The sequence below is a fragment of the Odontomachus brunneus genome, unplaced genomic scaffold (assembly GCF_010583005.1).
Source record: "Odontomachus brunneus isolate Ranch 3 - 2012 unplaced genomic scaffold, Obru_v1 Obru_scaffold_105, whole genome shotgun sequence".
NCBI classification, from domain to species: domain Eukaryota; kingdom Metazoa; phylum Arthropoda; class Insecta; order Hymenoptera; family Formicidae; genus Odontomachus; species Odontomachus brunneus.
The window spans coordinates 134,777-157,610 of NW_022639555.1; the positions used below are offsets into that span (position 1 = coordinate 134,777).

General features: G+C 38.2%; 1 protein-coding gene across 3 annotated transcripts in view; it reads right to left on the minus strand.

Annotated features, from left to right (window-relative positions):
* LOC116849070 (protein vein) overlaps positions 1-22,834 on the minus strand; it is a 934,475-nt gene that overhangs the window by 33,209 nt on the left and 878,432 nt on the right. For 2 of the 3 annotated variants that reach the window (XR_004379067.1, XR_004379068.1), the window contains exons 6-7: positions 2,860-2,934; positions 841-1,238 (exon numbers count right to left, since the gene is read on the minus strand). Coding sequence is in view for 1 of the 3 variants with exons in the window: in XM_032825856.1 (XP_032681747.1) it covers positions 2,882-2,934 (53 nt within the window). In the remaining 2 variants the exon portion in view is untranslated. Of the gene's footprint in view, positions 1-265; positions 1,239-2,859; positions 2,935-22,834 lie in introns of those variants that run through there. The other variant, XM_032825856.1, reaches the window with a different exon arrangement.

The following is a 22,834-nucleotide window of genomic DNA, read 5'->3' on the forward strand; positions in this document are numbered from 1 at the left end:
AATTAGAACGCGCGACGCGACGAAGAAAATGGAAGAACGCACACGTACACGGAGCTACTTATTTCAGTATGCCAAACGGCCCCCTTTCTGGCCTATATGATAAACCCGCGAGCAATCATCCATTTTCTTCGCCGGCCGCGGCGAGCCGTATGTCTCGCCTGTCGTGTCGCCGCGCTCTGATATGCTCAACTATTTTAATTAATATCTCGAAATTTTACGTGGTTGTTTGAAAAATGGCCTATATAATTTTTGTTCACTTTTATGTGTTCTATTTATATTTTTCTTTTGGTCCGTCTTACGCGGGACACCTTGTATATGATAAAGCACCTTTGGGAACATAGTCACATGTACCTATATTTGCCAAATATTCCAACCCTGTATATCACCACGGGACATTTTTTACTTTTCTGATATTTTTTTGTACATACGTAAATTTGTATAAAATGAGGTTACAAAATATATCTGATCAAACTATTCGTTTATTGCTCTTATATGTAAATTTTGGCTTCAATGAGTATATCCTAATCGTGCAATAAAAGTCTTATTAATATGCTCTTATTAATATTATTCAATATAAATTTTCTGTGAATAAGATTTTGTATGTTATATCTCCAAGACATGAATGAATAACTAAACTTGCTCTTTGATTAATTACAACTCGACGTTAATTCGTGATTCATATAATAGTGAATGTATATTCAATGTTAAAAATAAAACTTCTCGTGGAAGAATAGCTTGAGCTACTCTAGGAATACTTTGCGTAACGTAACTGTGAAATCTCGTGAGATTTCACATAAAACCCTATTCATGACAACGTAATAAAGTTGCACAGAAACTTACCTTTGAGAAACGATGGTGGTTGTGGGCTGATGTCGTCGTCGTCGTCGTCGTCGTCGTCTCGAGGCAAGTCGACGTCGAGGAGATGACGGCGGGCAATGGGTGAAATGTAGGGGCGTTGAGGGGGTGAGAGATGACGGATAGAAGGGCGCTTCGGGGATACGGAACGGATGGGAAAAAGTGACGGTGGGCGAGCAGCGAGTGCTCGAGACGGTTACGCGAGTCGGTGGATGAGCGCGACGGTAGCGTCGCGGGAGGAGGAAGCGCCGGATGCGCTCTAGGAGAGCCCGAGGAGAGTGCGGAGAGCGAGGTCGCGGATGCAGGAACCTGTACGAGGTTAGGGAGGGGGCGTGGGTGAGGCTACAACAAAACAAAACACGATGAATGTCCCGATGTGCAAGCTGCAAGCAGAAGAAAGCCAGGGAAGATCGATGGTTAGTCCTCGACCGGTGCTCGCCTGTCGCCTCTCTCCGATCGGTCGCGCGCTGAATTATCCAGACAAATGCGCCCGACGGCGCCCACCGAGTCGAGTTCCGCGGACGCCGAATTTACAGTTCGGAGGTAATCGCTAAATATTTCGAAATCGGTCGGACGAGCGCGCACTTCGGTCGCACCGGGATTTGTTTATCGTTGTCGCGCCGCTGATGCGGTTTCGCGTTTCGTTCTCGCGATAATTCGCGGACTCGAGGCTAGCCGCGATGCATTTGGAATAATTGCGGCTGTCCGTCCGAGAAATCGTTATTTCGCGGTGCTTTCGGGACGGGAACTGTTAAAACTGGAAGATTATTGCATCGCGATGTTCCCGTTGTCTCATTGATTTTCATCGATCGAATGAAATTCTCTCGTTAATTTTCATGGATTAAACGACTTCCGCCATACCGATGCATGTGAGAGGTCGTTTCTATTTCTCTCTTTCTTTTTTTGCGATCGGGTAACTTACACTGAGAGGAAAAAATGATTAATCTCACTAAAATTACAGTTCTTCTTGGCGCTATAACCATATTTTTTGTTGTTCTAACAAAGAAATAATAGAAAGATATATTCATATAAAAAGTTACATAATAGCACTTACTACAAAAATAATCTTCCTGACTATAGTTAGTTTACTGTGCAATTATAGCCGCATAGAAATTTCCCAAGATTTTTCCAGATACAGCATGGTTTCCGGAAAGAATGCCCAAATTTGTCATTTAAAATTGGTTTTCCCTAAAATTAATTATCCTACCACAATACCAATTACGAATTTTATTCTTATTCCAAACATGAAACCGTCTAAAATTGAAACAGAAATATTATAGATACTCGCGCTATTTTCAGTCACTAACATCGGTATGCTTTTATGATGTCAAACAAAGAATTTTATTTTTATACTAACTATTGTATTCATTAGAATAAAAAATAAAATGAAAAATATTTTTAAAATACATATTTTATTGAATAATTAAATTATTTGAAAATCTAACATACGTTTTGTTCATTTCTAATATAGATGTGTCTAACAATTTATGACACACCCGTTATATACAGGTAGAACTCACGTATATCACGATTGTGATGGCAGACGTCGTTTATCTACCGTATTAGGCGTGATTATTTACCAATCATTTTTAATTAGTAACTCAAAATTTTACGTGATTTTTCGTAAAATGGTAGAGGAATTTTTTTGTTTGACCTAATCTGCATGTACACGAGAGTTGTCAAACACCTTATATATAGTATCATTGAATGGATTTTGTGTTCAGTTTGATTAATTCTACTTGCACACAACAGGTGTGTCATTAATTGTCAGATACCCGGTGTAAAATAAAAACCAAAGAGAATACTAGGAAAACTTTGGGGTTTCCATTTATATAGAACCGCATGTTTGAAACATTACACTTCTAACCAGAAGCTATAACTATATTTTGGAGAATCCGACTGGATCCCAATTGGATCCCAAGAAATTTTCTATGCGGCCGGTTATACATACCAAAGACTTTTCTCTCAGTGTACGTAACAAGTCGCGGTGATAGATCGACTTACCTTGACAGTGCCGCTAGATGCGCTAGAAGCGGGCGAGCGTCACGTCCTCAGCGAACGAAGAAAACTTATCCATATCTTGAGAGTGCAAGCAGGGAAAGAGAAAAAAAAACAGTCCTCCATTAAATATCTCGCGTGAGTCACGGGTGTGCCTTCGCGTGTTTGTTGAAAAATAACTGGAGCACAGAAATGAGTCTCTGTGCGCGATTGCGGTCGATTTTATCGACGATAATTAGAAACACATCGGAAACCGGTGCGCGACTTTCTGGGACGTCTCGTTCCCGTCAGAGCCGATCGAAGGCCGAGCACTTGCGGTCACGGTAATTTATACGATTCCCAGCGGAGCTGGGCCGAAAAATTCATGCGCTTGCACGAGCTTCTCACCCTCGTACTACGGCGACTGTCGATCCTACGGGTTCTTCAGGGCTCTTCACCGACCCCGTGGAGGAGCGAACGCGAGGGACGAGGTGTCGGGAAACGTTCACAGTTCTATTTCTGTCACTCGTGAATCATTCCGGTTACGTCTATCTCATCTAACACGTATAAGGCCCTCATACGGACGTACTGTAAGATGGACGATCGCGAAAATAACGTTCTTTTAACAATTGTTTTATAGACGATCTATTTACAATAGTAAGATCGCTTTTTTCGTTTCTTCTCCCGGCGAGGACAATAGAACGTAGCTCTGTTTAATTTAAAAATACATTATCCGTAGCGCAGGCGACGTATTGGTCATTTTTAGTCAAAGAAACCGTGTAATGTTAAGAAAGGATGTGTGAAAAATCCACACAGACGTAAGGATAGTTCCCAGATATTGTCGTTAGATTACTCGCACAGCAAGCATCTCTGAACTCGGAGTTACTCCGCTAATCTAGTTTTGTTATATAAGCATGGTTCGGATGTGTATCATTCTCAGTGTTTGATTTGTTAAACGATCGCCCAACGACGAGGAATTCGATGGGCACCATTGTAGTTTCTGATTAGATGAACATTGTGGCGGAATTTCGCTGATACGCCGCATTGTCCTGACGAGCCAATTACGGGGGTTACGTAGCAACGATGTACTGACGCGAAATTTAACCGTCGGGCGAATGCGAAATGGAGAATTCTCCGCAGAGAACTTTAACATTCAATAAACTTGCGGATAATAGCGCCGATAGCCGGCATTGTGCCGTTGCAGTCAGCTTGACCACTATTTGCGTCGTTTCGTGAATTTGTGCGCCGCCTCGGATTTACTGCATTAGGATTCATGTGTTTAGCTCGAAAACGGGAGGATCGTGCTGAGCGGCGCGTTTAGGTATATTAACACGTACCGTCATGGAACAAATTATTATCCAATCTCAACTCTTTTTTCCAGTCCGTATAAGATACAAACTTGCTGTGGAAAAAAAATATTACCAAGACTAATTTAATAAAATAGTATTACCATGATTTAAAAAAAACATCACCAAAATTTTGTATTTTCGATCTTAAGTTAAGGGGAGTATTATCATACTTGGAAATTTTGCCGATAAAATATATTAGCTTTTCTGCAAAGTTTACGTCGTATACTTTAAAAAATTATTGCAAAAATGAATTGGAGCATTGCTCAATATTTATTTATTTATTTACTTTATTAAACGGGAAAATATCCTTGTGGCACACAACAAAAAAGCAACATAAAGAAAAATAAAGGAAAGGAAAAAATAAAATCATAAAAGAGAAAAATGCGCAAAGAAAATGAAAATAATTTCAGAAATATAATAAAGAAATAATTGTTTAATCTGAGAGAATTGATTAAGATGTTTCATATAACGGTTTTAAAAGTATTTTACGACGTATAATGGATATCAACAATATCATAATAAATATTTGCTAACATGCATAAACGGTGAACATACGATAAAAATGGTAAAAAGAATATGAAAATCGATTTCTCAAGGTGTCAGTTAGTGTAAATATTTGCCTGACATGAAAGTTCTTCAGCTTGTATAGTTGGTTGCAAATCGGTTTGCACACTTTTTATCGAATAATGTTGCAGCGCTTAAAGTTGTCAGTATTGAAAGCCATTGATGTCATGTGTGTGCAGTAATCGCTTATAAATATATAAAAAAATTAGTTTTCCACATAAATATGTGTATGAAAGAGGGGGGGAGGGAAAGAGAGCCAGATGTTTTCTTAATCTAAAATAAATTCTTTCTTTCAAATTTCGCAAATATCACATTCTGTACTGTCACTTCAGCTCCTAGCATAATCGATTACTGCATGTCATCAGTCACACAACTCGATACTCTTATCTCTTACAACTGACAAGGTTATTATAATCCAATTATGGGTCTGCGAAGCAATTTGTAGGGAAGAAGAAACGAGAGAAAATCTGCGTGTCATCAGTCAACTTGAAGCATTACAAGTCGATTTGCAACCGACTGTATGTACTGAATGTGTGTGCTTCTTTCAAGTAAACTTCAAAGAGCATTTTTGTATTTTTACAATTGAATTTAAAAGCTTAGAAATATGTAAAAAATATATATTTTGGATATTTATGCTGTATGAGATATACAAGATATTTATATCTCTAATCGCGATTCAACTGAAAAACTCGCATTTAATTGTGAATTTAAATCAGAGTATCTCACTTGAGACAAGTTTCAAATAATGACTGTTAATACAGATCTAAATGTACAAAAAATACGAAAAGGGTAATGTGATCGTGTTAATCTTTATCTGACATATCGTTTTAATGGTTCCTATGTCATCGATAATTTTGGACTTCGTCGTTTACTGTGGTATCTTCTTAACTTTATAACATTGACTCGAAATAGTCGGCAATTTTTTGTTTGGCGTTATGACGTATCGATAATTCTTGATTTTGTTCTCAGGATTGATTTTACTCGTGAATTGTTGATCTCAAAAGACGCATGTAGCGTAAGCGACGTCTCTCGATTAAGGAGCGTTGAGATGATCGTTGGGCGAACATTTTATTTCCCCGGATTGCGACAAAGTTCAAGCGCGCGCGCGCGCGCGCTGCTTTACCTTCGAAACACTCCCCTATGTAAATTACCGTCGATACGAGCGCTTCTTTTTGTTTTATATTCTCTATCCCCCGTTGTTATCGGAAACCATTGAATTCATGATCGTTTCGCGGGCGGGAGGCGAGAGAGGAACGAGCGCGCTCTCGAATGAATAAAAGAGGCAATCGTGCCGGGGTGCGATGTAAATTCATTACACGTGTACGTCGAGCATTCGTCCGCGTTGCTTGTTTGTAGAGTCTAATCAAATATTGTCGAACGCTCATTCGCGCCATTTTTATAAAAGCTTCCTTGTCGTCGCCAATTAGCTCGTGGAAACCGCCCAGAGATGCGTTCATTCGTACGTCGCAGCTTATTCCGTAGTTAAAAAAAAAAACAGATTTGTACCGTAGATTTCAAGTTTACGTAGCTCTTTGCATATTGCATAGATTGCATATGCGCATTGTCTTCTTTTATGTATGTAATGTGAACTATATAGGATATTGTGAATTATATTAAAATATAAACTATTATATAAAACTATAATATAAAATATTAAAACATAAAATATATATAAAACAGAGTAATTAAATAATAAGACAATTATCTGTTTTGAGTGTGAATTATGAATATAATGTTTAGAAGAGATAATAAATTGCGTAAAATTTTCATTTCATTATATGACAGATTGGTAGATTTAACTCTGAAGGGGCAATTCTAACTTGCCTAAGAAACAACATTGCATTAGAATACTCTAAAGATTAAATAGAAATATAGACTTTTGATAATTAATTGTTTAGCAAGTCATACGTTCTTTGACATCTATAGATTACTCATTATCCACACAGATCACATCTCATATATAGAAAAATGGGATTGGAGCTCCCCAAAATCACGTTTTAGGAATATTTTTAAAACTTTGTGACCGATAGTAACGCGTAAACTATGGATGCGATCAATTAGCCGCAAACGCTTTGAAGCGTTTAAAGAGAAGTCATGATTAGTCTATACGGCGCTTCAAAGTATCTGCAGTGTTTAATGGATCGCATTTTTTTCATAACCTTAACGTGATAGAATATTTTTACTTGCAAATTCGGATTCAGCGCATAAACAATTACAAGAAACTATTCTTGTTTCCCAAACCGCAAAATCATGCATTATACATTATCTATATAGATGACATTTCATACAGTTTTACGTTGCGTAGACATAGGCTGTTACTACGAATTCTCTTTTGCCAATAAAAGTGCCTCTAAATGTGCTTATGAGTCGATTGGAAGACTTATAAGTCACATTTAGAGGTACTAATCTAATTGATAAAAGAAATGTCACACACGGAAAAAAAGGTTTGGTTGAATTAACCAAATATCTGGTCGATTATGAACGATCCAGAAATTCCGATTGAAGTAACCCGAATTCTGTTTAAGTTAACAAGATGTTTGGTTGACTTAAACAGAATTCGGGTTACTTCAATCGGAATTTTGGATCGTTTATATTTGACCAGATATTTGGTTAATTCAACCAAACCTTTTTTTCCGTGCAGAATAGGGACCATAGAGGGATCATAATTTAAACGCGTCAACGTCCAAGCTTGATTAAAACACCACTCGAAAATAGCAGTAGGCTACGCGTTAACCGCGTATGTTAATTGGGATCACGGATACCAGTAGGTCCATCAGACACGTTAACCGGATCGAACCATCTTCTCGTTGCGTTAGCGTGTCGCGTCTGGACAGACACGACGAACTCTATAGGAATAATTCCCGGCGCCGTAACGCGGGCTTGGCCGGTCGAACGAGGGATCGCCGCAATTTCGGTAAAGGCGGAATCCTAAGCGCGTAGGCTCGGTAATTCTCCCTGTCTGCCTGGAGGAAGGTAACCGGTGTGCCGCTCTCGATGCCCGGTATACATCAGATGCCGGGGCGTATTGGGTGGCCCCGCCACGATAATACGTATCGGACTACATTTCACGGTTGATCGAGGCCCGGGCCGGCGCCATAGACTATTTCCCAAAGGATTCCCAGAGCGATATAATGGGTTTGCCAAGGTATAACGTAGCTACCTAACTCTATCGTATTACCGGGACCGACCCACACGGAACCCCGGGACTCGGCCGACCGTGGCCCCGAGTCCTCACGGGGTGAATTCGTCAACGCGCGCGCCCTCTCCCCGCCACACGGTGGCGGCGAGGGTGAGAAATGCCGCCGTCGCCGCGCTCGACTCGGCTCAGCCCGGGTCGATGTTGCGACGGATTCGGTTCGACTTGAAAATTGCGTTTCCTTGCCACGTACGACGATCGTGCTCTCCTCGCGCGATTCTTCCTCGGCTTTTCCTCCGCGATACCACCCCCCCGGTCGTCTTCATCCCGAGTGCACACACCGTGCCGCTGCACCAGGCAGCGACTACCACTATTACTTTCGCACCCGGTCGCGCTTCTATCTCGTAGGATCTGTGAAAAGACTCCTTCAGGCCGAGCCTGAAAATTGAAAAGTGGAGGCTACGAATCTCGTTTAGATCGTTTCGAGCGATTCGAGGTCGCACTCTCATGTGCTCGCTCTATCGACGATTTATCGACTTCCCTTGTTCGTGTGATTCCTGCTGGGAATCCATCGATCCCGAGTTCACTTCCGTAAGCGGACGAACGAGTTGCGTCTTTCGGCAAAATAAAACGCGAGCATGCCTTCGCTCGGGAGAGAGCGGTTATTAATTATCGCGCCTGGCAGTCATCTCTTCTTCATTTCTTTTCTTTCCGTTCTTTTCTTTCTTTTTTTACGTTTTCTCTCTCTCTTTCTTACTCTCATCCTCTCACTCTCTTTCCCTTCCGTAGTGTGTATCTTCGGCAGAGCCGAACTGGGAACACGGATGTCACGGGAAGCATTGTGAGAGCATACGAGGTCGTATCGAGAGTCTTTTGTTAGTGCCACATAAAGAGGGTAGAAAAGAACGAGGAAGGCTATTGTTTCGGCAGTCGCGCGACCAGGAGAACGGAAGCACTTTGTGCTCGTATTTCAGGCATTTTTAATACCGCGAGTGACTTGCCCGTTGAGCGCTATTAACCCTCTCATCCCCGAATTATCTCCGGATATCCAAAAAAGATGCTCCGACACTTTTTGCGTACCTTACTCACTTCATTAATTCGCAGTACTATCTTTACGTGTGTGTATGTGTGAGCGCAATTTCTTAAATTACATTGATCAACAAATTTCGCATTATAATTTGTATTCTTTTTAACTTTCGACTTTTTCTCTGTTTATATTTATATATTGAGACAGAAAATGACAGTAAAGAGAATTATTTTGTTCTGGTTCAAAAGATATTGGTTATATCTTAACTAATGTAAATTAATGGCATAATGTATGAAAATATAAAAGAACAGAAAGTTTATCTTACTAAAATTTTGTTATTTACATGTTTTATACTACCAGAACAACTAAAATTTCTTTTAAATGTTATGTTATCAGGCGGTTCTTAATTTTCTCGAAATAAGTTATAACGAAAGAGTAAAATTCGACTACTGTTTTTCTATAGGAAGTTGAAGTTAAATTAAGTTAAGTTAGATGCTCATTCACGAATTCTTACAGATTTGCCATGCACACCAGCTCGAAGTAGAAAATGTATTTCAAAGAGTTGATTTGGAAGAAAATCTCTTTCGATTGCTTTAATGTATAAAAATTAGAGTTGAGCTCCGGTTTTAATTGTTATACTTGCGATTAGCATCATAAAATTAATTAGACTTGATGATTTAGATCAAGAAATTGATTTTTTATTGATCCTTTGATTATAGAATTTGATTATAGAAGTATAGACTAGCAGTACTCCACTTTTTTTATTAATTTCTGTGCTGAGAAATGTTATCCAACATTTTCGACATTTTCCAAGTTCCGTCTCATTGATCCAAAAAGACCAGGAAATATAAACATATCTTAAGATTTACTAATAACACAATGAAATACGTTTCGTATTTTATGGATAATGTTACGTAAATAAAAGTTTTAATTTTCAATGGGTGCAGAGTAATATAATATTAATGTATTCTGTGTCTTACGAACAACTAAAGAATGATATTGCTCATTATAGCGTATACACATAATGTTTGAAGTTTGATTTGACTTAGTTGTAACATTATATTTTTATATTCCTCAATTAGTCGGTGGCGACACATCTTGGCTATTTTAAGTGTTAACTTTTTAGTACTTCAAGAAAATGTAAGAAAATGAAATACTAAAAAGTTAATATAAAATTCTGAAAAAATTCTCAAAGCTCTATGAGAACAAAATATACAATTTTTATCTCTTCATATTTTCCGCTAAAGTTGACAGAATTCAAGTAAAAAATTATTGAAACCAATAATCTTGTAAATATTTACGTAAATATCTTAGAAAATAGAGGTCGTATAAAAAATTTTTTCAAGCAAAAGTTATTTGCGTTTTTACGTTGAATAAAATGCCGTAATAAAAAATATGTATTTCTATTTAAAAAAGCAAAGTTGACCTTGTTCTGACCTTGGCGACGCCATCCTATGTCAAATAACTACTATTGTTGAATGCGTTTTTTTAAGCCTTACAACTTTTGTCTGAAACATTTTTCTCTCCCGTGCTTGGTTTTCGACATATTCGACTGGATGGATTAAAATGGTCCACCCTGTATATGCAGGGTTGGCAAAAAATCCGGAAACGGTGAAATATCTCGAAAAGGATCAACTGTAGCAAAAAATATGTAAGTATCAAAGTTGTAGGGCTTAATAAAATGTACCTAATGATGGCTAAAAATTTGACTTTGGGTGGAGGACGAAGGTCATACGAAGGTCAAATTGAATTTTTTAAATTGGACCCTCCACTTTTTATTATATATACTTGTAGCTTATTTCAAGGGCTTTCCAAAAACCTATAATAAAGTATTTTTTTAGTAGGCATATTTAGAGTTATGAGGTTTGAAAGGATTTTGGTCTTTAACTGTTTCTGTTTCGTAAAAACGTATCACTGTCTTCTGAACGGTGGATTTAGAAATAAAATTGCGATCAGGATATGCAGCATTGAATGTGAATGTGAGGTTTTTGTAGTTACTTGTTTGTATGATCTAATATGGTCTCCAAATTTTCGATAAAGAAATAGCATTATCTTTTCTTTATCGGTTAATATTTTTAAAAAAGAAATTTGAAATTTTAGTTGGAAAAAGAAAGGGAAAAGACAAAGAGTAAGATGCGAGAGAGCACGACTCGTTTTTAAAATACAAAGGTCGAGAAGCGTTATCGTAAAGCGCTGGTATGCGCGAGTTTTGACTGAGTACGTGTAATATTACGTCGTGAATGAATAACCGCGTTCGATGCGAGCGAATGAACAACTAGGCTGGGAGCCTAAAAAACATAAACACAGGAGAAAAACAAGAATAACTTTGTTTTTCGTGTTTCGAGCTAGACGATATGACCGGCTTAGTTGTTCATTCGCTCTCATCGAACGCGGTTATTCATTCACGACGTAATATTACACGTACTCAGTCAAAACTCGCGTATACCCGCGCTTCACAATAACACTTCTCGATCTTTGTATCTTAAAAACGAGTCGTGCTCTCTCGCATCTTACTCTCTGTCTTTTCCCTTTCTTTTTCCAACTAAAATTTTAAACTTCTTTTTTAAAAATGTTAATCGATAAAGAAAAAATAATGCTGTTTCTTTATCGAAAATTTTGAGACCATATTAGATCATATAAAGAAATAACTGATCTGCATCTGATCACATTCAATGCTGCATATCCTGATCAATTTTATTTCAATGCTGCATATCCTGAGCAATTTTATTTCTAAATCCACCGTTCAGAAGATAGTGATACGTTTTTACAAAACAAAAACAGTTAAAGACCAAAATCCTTTCAAGCCTCATAACTCTAAATATGCCTAATAAAAAAATACTTTATTATAGGTTTTTGGAAAGCCCTTGAAACAAGCTACGAGAATATGTAATAAAAAGTGGGAGGTCCAATTTAAAAAATTCAATTTGACCTTCGTATGACTTTCGTCCTCCACCCAGAGTCAAATTTTTAGCCATCATTAGGTATATTTTATTAAACCCTACAACTTTGCTACTTACATATTTTTTGCTACAGTTGATCTTTTTCGAGATATTTGACCGTTTCCGGACTTTTTTCCAACCATGTATATATATATATATATATATATATATATATATATATATATAGAGAGAGAGAGAGAGAGAGAGAGAGAATAATACTAAAAAAAAATATATATATCGTATAAGTTTGTAGCACTAGATATTCATTGCGTTATTTATATAAAAATACTTGCAATATGTTGTTAATATTCTTTTACTTTTATATAATCTCTTAACTTCTTATAATATATAACACAACGACGTGTGTACTGTCAGCAGTCATATTGGATTCTAACATTCCTGGATATTTCTGATTGGCTATTATTTTGGACGACTGCGCATCCACGGGACTGGTTACCTTTATATTCACATCATGCTTCTACAGTCAAAGTGTTGATCAGTGTTAACACTTATTCAAAAGAGAGAGAATGGGAAGAAAGCAGATATCTCTAAAATCAGCGGCGATCATCACACCGCGATGATTCACGCCGCGATATTTTACTATCCAGTCGTTCGGTCGAGGTGGCGTTTTAAAAGCTGTCGTCAGCGCGCGCGATAGACGCAATATCTGTGGAATGGGTTACTTGCGCTGCGGCTTTCGTCGCGTTCACTCGCGCGATGCGCGCTCGTAGTCTGTCGCTTAGCCGGATCCGGTCTACCGGATGTCCTGGCAGTCGTTATAGTTTAATGCGTCGGGCGTCGCCGTAATGCGGATTCATTGCCCGACGAAAGCGTCGGGGCAGCCGTTCGTGTAAACATCGCGTACACCAGCCAGCCAGCCAGCCAACGTGAAATCCTGCGAACGCGTGTCTGCGCGTGTATACACGCTCTCGCTATCTTCTTGCCGGCGGTGGCCCTTCGCCCCGCGTCCGTTCACCCTGAGGACATGCGCCCTTATTCCGCCTCGGTTGCCTTTAATGAAAGCCATAAAGCGCGCCCTCCGGATCGGGGGTGCTTGCGGCGCGACGTCGGCGCCGAGCATCCATGAGAGAACCGTCGTACCTATTAGGTCGATGGTCGGTATAGGGCTTCCGGGAATGGCCGCATTGCGAATTGAAAAGGCGAACCGATCCGAGCCCGCAACGCCGCCGGCATTAGCGCCGTGATTACCGTGGCGCGAGCCACTCACGTAATCGGTCGCTCACGTGCAATGTTCGCGCCAAGTAGGTACGGCTTCGTTCCTTTTGGAGACACATATTAGCTGCCATTGTACGACCTGCGGTCGGACTCGTTCTCGTCGCATTTTCGCGCCCGGATTTCTCTCCAAACCCTCGTTCGAGTAAGGTAGACAGAGATGATCGGGAGCTCTCATTTCTTTTCGCGGTTACTGCGCTTTCGCGGTTACTGTCGGTTATCACAGAGTAATCTGTTTTCGTTACTCTGTTTCTTTCTCTTCCTCTCTCTCTTTCTCCCTGGCTGTGTACTCGTCAATGATAGTTCCCGTTTCACTGTCCGAAGATGGGGTGCTTCTAAGCTGGGATAGTCAGACAAATGCCATTGGCAGCAGCAAATGACTGAGAGGGAATGTATAGTCAATGGAACAATATCTATCTGCTACCGAATAATCTCCCTCCCTTTCTCCTCCTCCTCTCTCTCTCTCTCTCTCTCTCTCTCTCTCTCTCTCTCTCTTGACAGGATAATATCTCGGCAAAACCAATTCCAATTTTGCGAAATGCCAGATTAAGCCCAGAGTTATCAGGACAAGGTTATTGGCGGATTAATATCAACGGCAAATGATGTTAATGTAATAAAACGCTACTCGGTGCGAGATTTACACGTGGGAATTTCCGCCACGAAAAATTCCGCGCTTTTTCGATAGTCTATGGGATATCGTTTGCCAAACGTATTTGATTTCGCAAAGTCATTTTTTTAGCTTTATGCAGCGTATCGAGTCTCGGGACTGATTGGCTCGGCTGGATTAGTATTATCGGCGTAATGTATTACGAGGGGAGTCATATTTTGCACTATAGAACGCGCTGTTCTATTCCATTCTGTTGCGTGCGTCGCGTATAACGCTACGAAAGTCTATCGAGACCTGCGCTAACTAGAAATAGGGCTTCGTGGAATAGCTGATATAGATTTAATAGCCTGAGCTTCATGCGAGGTGCATTAGTATCGCGATTACTGCGTAAGGGTAGATTTGTGGTTTATGTATAACTCTCCTATACTATGTATAACTCCGGCGATTAGAATTCGCAAATGTATTAAATCGTACCGAGTGTTTGCCGCGTGCATTACCCAAATCTGGCATCTACCACGTTATTGCGCTCCCTGAATTTTTTCGAGTGAAATTTTACTCGAAAATTAGTGTGATAGTAATTAACGAGTTACGCGAATTTGGGTTATTTTTCACTCATACAAAATGAATTCTCCGTTCTGAATTGTCAAGCGAATATCTTCGAGACTGAGGGTTGAATCTGTAAAGAAGACCAGTGCCGAATGCTATACTTTCGTGTATAGTTAGAATTTATTCTGAATTTGAGTGATTGACATTTATTTTTGTATTTTCGACTGACGGTATTTTTATTATTGTTTCCAATAAAAATATTACCACTTTTTACTCGTGGCGAGCGAAATTCCACTTGAAGAAATTTGGGGAATAACATGTTTTTCATCTTCATCTTAAAATCCTTATACATAGAGCTTCAGTACTCCATACGTGATTATATCTTTAGAGCAGCTTGGTCCTTTCCTTAGCACGATAGACTAAAAATTTTCGGAATATCACGAATATCTGAGTCACCGAATTTCTGAAGTCTTCCGCAAGTGGAACATGCTCCGCTGAGCGTGAAAGTTTGTAAACGGCGGATATCGTTAATTTTGTCGTGGTATTCACCATCGATATTCCTCTCTTCATACATTTTAATTTAGTGACCTTCCATCAGCGCGCGCCCACGTGCGTTTTAATTCATTCCTTTTGTTCCATGATCGGATCCATCATCGCATCCTCTGCCGCTGTCCATATTCGGGCCATGCGGCGGTTGTGCATTGTTGTACCAACCCTTTGACGGTTTTGCTAAGTGAAGTGCACCGGGCGAGCAATTTGCCGGAATACTCGCCCGCGTGCAACGCTGTGATGAATGTATCGTTGGATAAATATTTATCCGCATCAGGGACGCGATAGTTTTCCGCCGCGCGGTGAGAACAGCGTCCCCTCGATTGGAAATTATGCTCGTGCAGTCACGTCCCGCAGATCTGTCTCACCAACGTAGCTCCGCAATTCTGCGATTATCGAATACGTTGTACTAGTTTGCTCGATTTTCATCTGACCTGATCCTTTTTTTTTCTGCAAGACGCGTTATGACACATTTTAAATCACGAGGAGACCCGACTTGAAATTTTGATCCTATTTTCAGCGTTACTATTTCATTCAGCATCCCCGAGTCGAAATTTTGATGCTACTTTGACGCTCTTAAGGATAGTTTGCGCCTACTTAGACGGTTTATAGCCCAAGTAAAACTTACTTTGACGATATCGATACTCATTAACTCCTCTTTTCAACCTTTAACTCTACTTTGTCGAAATTTTGATGCTACTTTGATGCTCTTAAAGATAGTTTGCGCCTACTTAGACGGTTTATAGCCCAAGTAAAACTTACTTTGACGATATCGATAGTCATTAACTACTCTTTTGAACCTTTAACTCTACCTTGTCGAAATTTTGACGCTTCTTTGACGCTCTTAACGATAGTTTGAGCCTATTTAGATAATTTACAACCTAAGTGAAAGCTATTTTGACGATATTGACACTCATTTTTGAGTTGAAATTTTGACCCTATGTTGAACCTTGAATTCTATAAAATACATATATTCTATGTAGGAGCTAAAGCTTCAATAGAGATTTATAACTGAACCTACTTTACTTCCCAAGATCCTACTATTATACAACCTACTTTAATACTAAAGAAAGCGAAAACGGGAATTTCAGACATTATCAAGATCAAAGTAAGAGTAAATATCATTAAAATTAAATCTACTTTACTAACTCAGCTCCTACTGCGTCGTACTTTTGACCCTATGTTAAACCTTAAATTTTACAACGCAGTAGGAGCTGAGATAGCAAAATAAGTTTAATTCTAATGATACAATTTACTCCTACTTTGACTCTGATGATATACGAAATTTTTCTTTTCATTTTCTTTAGCATCAAAGTAGGTATTGAATGAAATAGTAGAAAGGTTGAAAGTATGATCAAAATTTCGACTTGGATTGTATCATTAAAATTAAACCTAACTCTTATTGCGTTGCAGAATTCAAGATTTAACATAGGGCCAACATTTCGACGCGGGCACTCTCTTGAAGTGAATCAGTGAAACATTATTGAAAGCAGTAAATATACACTGATTTGCAGCTATAAGTACAGCACTAAAACTGCTCAGGGCTATACTTATAACTGATATCAGTGACTGATTCACTTTAAGAGAGCACGTAAAAAGGAACGGCCTGTTCTCGCGATCCTCGAAGTTGCATCGACTACTCCGATCGAGAAGCGTTTCCTGCTTTCAGGCTATACGCATGGAAGCAATGTCCTCCTGCAACAATGATGATTGTGCACGATTGGACGATACATATACTATGCGTGTTGTCTTTAAAGTGTGGATTATTATGCATTCGCATCTCGTCATTTCCGCACGGCGTTCGTGTTAATTGGAGTTCGCACGGTTGAGCGATCGGCTCGTAACGTTTCAGCTATCCGTTTCGTATACATCCTCGGCAGTGAAAGCGTATACAAAGTTTATTTTTGTGAAACGAACTTTTATCCTACAAATATATTTTCAAGTACTTTTTTATTTCAATGAGACGCTCACTGCGTTAAACTGATCGTAGGCTTAAATACGCGAGGGATATTCTTTTACTTTTAAATTAAGCGTCCCAATTAATAACAGTGTTGCAATTTGAAACAACCGCACTAGTTTTTCTTAATAAATTTACTGACATAAATCTATTGTCATCCTAAGAAATGTGCTCTTACTTTGAATTTTATGTATTATTCATTACAACAAATTTTGAATAAAATTAGAGTCTACAGTGAATGTTGGAATATCATAATTACAAATATGTTGTTGACTGTAGTAGTTTGGACAATTACTTGCCGACATTTTAAGAATTGAAGTTTAATATCAGACGTCTACTTTTAACACAGATTTTTATAACTATTCTTTAACATAAACTGATTAAAAAATAGAAAATTAATTTGATAGGCTTTTTAGATATAAAATCAAAGAAAGAGAAAAGAAATTGAACAAAAAATTACTATTCTTCAAACAACTACGTCAAATTTTGAGATATTAATAAAAGAAGATTAACGAATCAGCGCCTACGATGCTATAAGACAAGCTTTGTAGACGCGAGTTCATAAAAAAAATTTTTTTTATGAACTCGCTTAAATTTTTTTGTGATTATTTAATAATCACTGAAGAGGGTCTGCGAAAAAGACCGAAACGCGTTTGATCTTTTGTAATATTTCTTAATAAATATAATTTTCTTCTCATACGGAGGACATCCACTAATTATATATTAGTTTAACTGCACTAATATACCTGTGCTGAATTTTCATAGGCCCTATTTTAACTTCTCATAAAAAATGGTTGAGACGCGACTGTTTCTTAGCGAAGGTAACTATCGGTTGAGAACTGAAGACGGAATAATGATTTAAACGACTTGGAGACAATTGTTCTCGACATATTGCAAGCGTGTCGTTAAGAAATAGTTGCAACTCTCAGCCGTTTTTAATTTTACAAAGCTCGTTCTATAGCGTCACTAATCTTCTTTGATTAATATCTCAAAATTTGACGGATTGTTTGAAAAGGAATTTTTGTTCAGTTTGACAATCTATTTTCGCACATACGTGCGTTATATTTTGTGTTAGACACTTTATACAGAGTGCCTCAAAATAACCTTGGAAGCTCTCATGGAAGCATAGCATGGATTGAGGTGAGCATAAAAATCTTATATAGTTTTGTAATATTCGCAATAATTAACGAGAAATTAACTAAAGAAGATTTGCGAATAAATCATGTGAGATATAGTAGATAAGCTGTAGTGGCGACGTCTGTTATCGTGTATTCGTACATTCATCAGATCAAACTGAATAAAAAGTCTATCATTTTCTTAATTACTTTGTAAATTTTTAATTATAAATTAAAGAAGATTTTTAGTGGATGTTTACCTGTGATAATATATTGATCCAATTAATAACTAAAAATATACAAAGTTATTATAAATTAGGGAAAATGTAGAATACTTTTTTGTTCAGTTCGACTTAATGTTCAAGCACACGAAGACAGATGTCGCCACTACAACTGATCTACCTTATCTCGCGTGATCGTTCATAAATCTTTTTTAATTATTGTCTCGATAATTATTGCGAATATCGCAAAATAGTATAGGACTTTTATGTTTACCTTAAGGGCATGCTGAAGCTGAAAATTTTACTGACAGAACATTGACATTTTTCTGCAAAGTTTACGTCGTATTGTTTATACAGAATTACAAATGCTTTTACGCAATGAAAGTACGTGCAAAAATCAATAGAAGCATTGCTCGATATGTGATGAAAATGAACAAAAAATTTTTAATGTAAAAGTTGTCAGTTAGCGTAATATTTGCCTGATCCAAAAGTTCTGCAGCTTGTACATACCGAAAGTGTAGATGTTTCAAACAGAAAAATTTTAATGAACATTGCTCTACATTCGCATCTGCCTTTGGAAACTTAAGAATATCGAAAAAGTGTGCAGGAAGATTTCTATACATAAATGGTTAGGTTTTCCGTTGAATATAGTAAAACAAAGCAACATACATTCATATAAGTTCTGTATATACAAGAAATACGAAAAGGATAGCGTGATTATGTTAGCGACGATCGTCTTTTATCGACATTGTTCGAGTTCGTGATTAGGCGACAATTTCTCGAAAAATGGAGAGGATAATGTTGGTACCAAGGAAAATCTCTACACGATATAATTTAAAGGCCTGTTTTTTGTAACTGCACTGGTGCAATAAATTAAAGTGAGACAAGTATATGTTTTCTCACTCTAACCTTTTGCATTAATTTATAAGCAGTGCAGTTACAAAAACAGATCATTAAATTATATCGTGTAGAGATTTTCTTTGGTACCAACATTATCCTCTCCACTTCTCGGGAAATTGTTGTCTGACCGAGTTTGTTATTGACTTTAGCATCCCCTTAAAGGGACTGGAGGGTCAAATTATCTGAAAATCGTGCTTGTTTTTCACAATTTTTTATGACAAATTGAATGAATATGCGAAAGTGTTATTTTAACATGTATTTATACAACATATAAAGAGAAGAAAAATATAAGTTTGATGATCAAATATTCAATATAAGTATATGGTACATGCAGTTAAAATATATTTCGTTTTACTTTTTAAGGTCGTCATTTTGCAGTAATATCTTGACTCTCGTGAAGCTGAATTTTAGCTAGAATTTTAACTAGAAAATTTCCATAAGCTTGTCGTTATTGTGTGTACCACTATAATAGAAATTGAGTAAAAGTTAACAAAATTGCAAATATTTTAATGGAATATTATTAAATTTTCAGTTCTCTTATAGTAAAAAAATTAATATTTAAAATTAAACATTTAAAATTTTTTATATTTAATTAATTTTTTATATTTAAAATATTTAAATATTTAAAATTAAATATTTTCACGAGTTTGTCAGTGGTTTACACGATAACGACAAACTTACGGAAATTTTCTAAAATTCAGCTCAGTTGAACCACCGAGAGTCAAAATATTACTGCAAAATGACGACCTCGAAAAGAAAAACGAAATATATTTTAACTGCATGTACCATACACTTATATTGAGTATTTGATCATCAAAATTATATTTTTCTTCTCTTTATATGTTGTATAAATACACGTCAAAATAACACTTTCGCATATTCATTCAGTTTGTCATAAAAAATTGTGGAAGAACAAGCACGATTTTCAGACAATCTGACCCTCCAGCCCCCTTAATCTCCACGTACTCCACGGGAGTTTCGAGGGTTGTTCCAGGACACCTGGTATGTGCGCGCTCACACGCGCCGATTTTCCACGTGCTCATAAAAGCCGACAAAATGTGAGCGTCACTGGCTCGCATAATCGCGACGCGGCTGTGCTCCCGCGGCCTCGCATTTACGAGCGCCTCGCCTCTCGACCGGTGTGACATAATGTAAAATGAATCAAGATTTACATCGCATTCGGCGCGCGCTTCACGCGATTGTGCGGGATCGATTGTCTGGCGGCGCTTCGTATTTCGTATCGGATGCGCGCTCGAATTCGCTCTGTCGCCGTGCTTCGTGCTATTTAATTTTTCGCACGGTGCAATTATCCGCCGGACGCGTCCGAGCCGTTTCCCCCGACGTTTGTCGTGCCGCGCGTATTCTTTCCCGACAAGTGTCGAAATCGAATTATAGAGATGTCTGAAAAGGGGTAGAAAAATCGTCGTTGCGCGCGAAACTCGTTGAGTGTCGCTTTTGGAATTACCTTCGATTGATCACAATTAATTTTGCGCCGCGAAGGCTCATCCTGTTGCAGTAACACACTCGCTATAATCGTCAACAATAGAAGTGACGTTGACAGCGACCAGAATAATCTCACTAACCGGATCGTCAGAATCTGTCTGCATTAGCGATATACACATATCGACAATAGTTCCCATTTATTTTTTAAAATCGCACAGACAAAGAGGAAACAGATGCAGATGGAAAATTGTGTGTATTCCTGGCATTATTTAATTCAGCTCCCGTAAACAACGCCAATTCGCTGCAATCGTGAATGGCGTCGCGCGACAAAACGATGATATTTTATCGGATCGTCGTCGTTGATGATATTCGCCGATATTCGGCCGCTTCCCGTTTATTTTCGAACGTTTATCCGACGGGAAGATGCGAACGGGAATGCTCCTCGCCGCGCGCTTTCGTAAATAAACGGCCGCGTCCGCGAATGATTTTATGAAGCGCGCAACTTGAGCGCCACTGCGTAATCGCGCCGCGTAACGCTCTCTTGCACCGGCGCGCTGGTTCTCGCCGGGTGCCGGGCGGATGACAAAATGCAAAATGGACGAAGATTTGCATCCGAACTGGCTTGCTTTACGCGCTGCCGGGTGCGTCCGTCGGCGCGGGTGAACGGCGGCGGGCACGGCGAATTCTCTCGTTCGATTATGCGAACGTCCGTATCGTCACGGATGATGTGCAGCACGGCATAATTTCACGGCTCGCACGTAATGCTCCAAGTTGTGTGCACGAAGGCGGGCGCGCGGACCGATAGCTTTGTGTCGGGGAGACGGCAACGTTGTTGTTGTTGTTGTATTGCGTTGAGCGCTAAATTGTCTCTCGAATTTTCGATGGTAGTTTTTTCTCACGCGGCTCAGTAACAAATGTAGCGCGATATTAATCGGCTTTCTGTTGAAAACGAACATTGAAGACGCTCGAATGTCATCAACGTTGATGAGAAGAAATTTGAAGAGGTGTCGAGGCTATGAATTAGATCCGATCTACAATAGATGGAGTAAGGAGTAGGAGTAGGAGTAAGACGAAATGGAAATAATTTATTTCGCTTACTTCCTTACTCCAGCTCTTACTACTTAATTCAGGCTTACTTCATGTGATGTAGACGGACAAACTTTTATTGGAGTAAGGGAGTAAGCGAAATAATTATTTCCATTTCGTCTTATTCCTACTCCTGCTCCTTACTCCGTCTATTGTAGGTCGGGCCTTAAAGGGACTGGAGGGTCAGATTGCCTGTAAATCGTGCTTGATCTTTCACAATTTTTTATGGCACACTGAATGAATATGCGAAAGTGTTATTTTGACGTATATTTATACAACATATAAAGAGAAGAAAAGAATAGAAATTTTCTACCTAAAATTCAGCTTAATTGAACCATCGAGAGTCCAAATATAACTGCAAAATGACGACCTTGAAAAGAAAAACGAAATATATTTTAACTGCATGTACCATACACTTATATTGAGTATTTGATCATCAAAATTATATTTTTCTTCTCTTTATATGTTGTATAAATACGTGTCAAAATAACACTTTCGCATATTCATTTAGTTTGTTATAAAAAATTGTGAAAGAACAAGCACGATTTTTAGGTAATCTGATTCTCTGATCTCCTTAAATCATGTTAGAATCAATTCTAAGTGAAACATTCACTCTTGCGATTTCGAATGGCGATATTTTCATTGTCGCTTTGAGTAAAAATACTTTTTATTTGTCTTGAGAGAGATTTGTAAAAAATTTAAAGAGTTCTTTTTAAATTACTTGAGTGAAATTACTCGAAAAGTGTAGAATATCAATTGAATTACTCGAATTTGAATAATTGTTCACTCATATAAAGTGAATTCTCTACTCTGAATTGTCGGGTGAATATTTTCATTTGAAATTGTTCATTTGAATTATATGTTGTGTAAATATACGTCAAAATAATACTTTCGCATATTTATTGTCATAAAAAATTGTGAATGAACAAGCATGATTTATAGGTAATCTGACTCTCTAGTACCCTTAAATTCATCGCATAGAATATATATACAGTGTGTCCCATAAGTTCGGCAACGGCAAAAAAACTCGGCGGGGGAGCATTTTAGAGAAAAATGTTTCGAATAAAAGGTTTCGAAGTTGTAAGGCTTAAAAAGTCGCATTTAATGACAGTAGTTATTTGACCTAAGATGACGTCGCCAAAGTTAGGACAAGGTCAACTTTGCTTTTTTAGATAGAAATACATATTTTTAATTACGGCATTTTATTCTACGTGAAAAAGCAAACAACTTTTGTTTGAAAAAATTTTTTATACCTACCTCCATTTTCTAAGATATTTACGTAAATATCTACAAAATTATTGGTTTCAATAATTTTTTACTTGAATTCTAT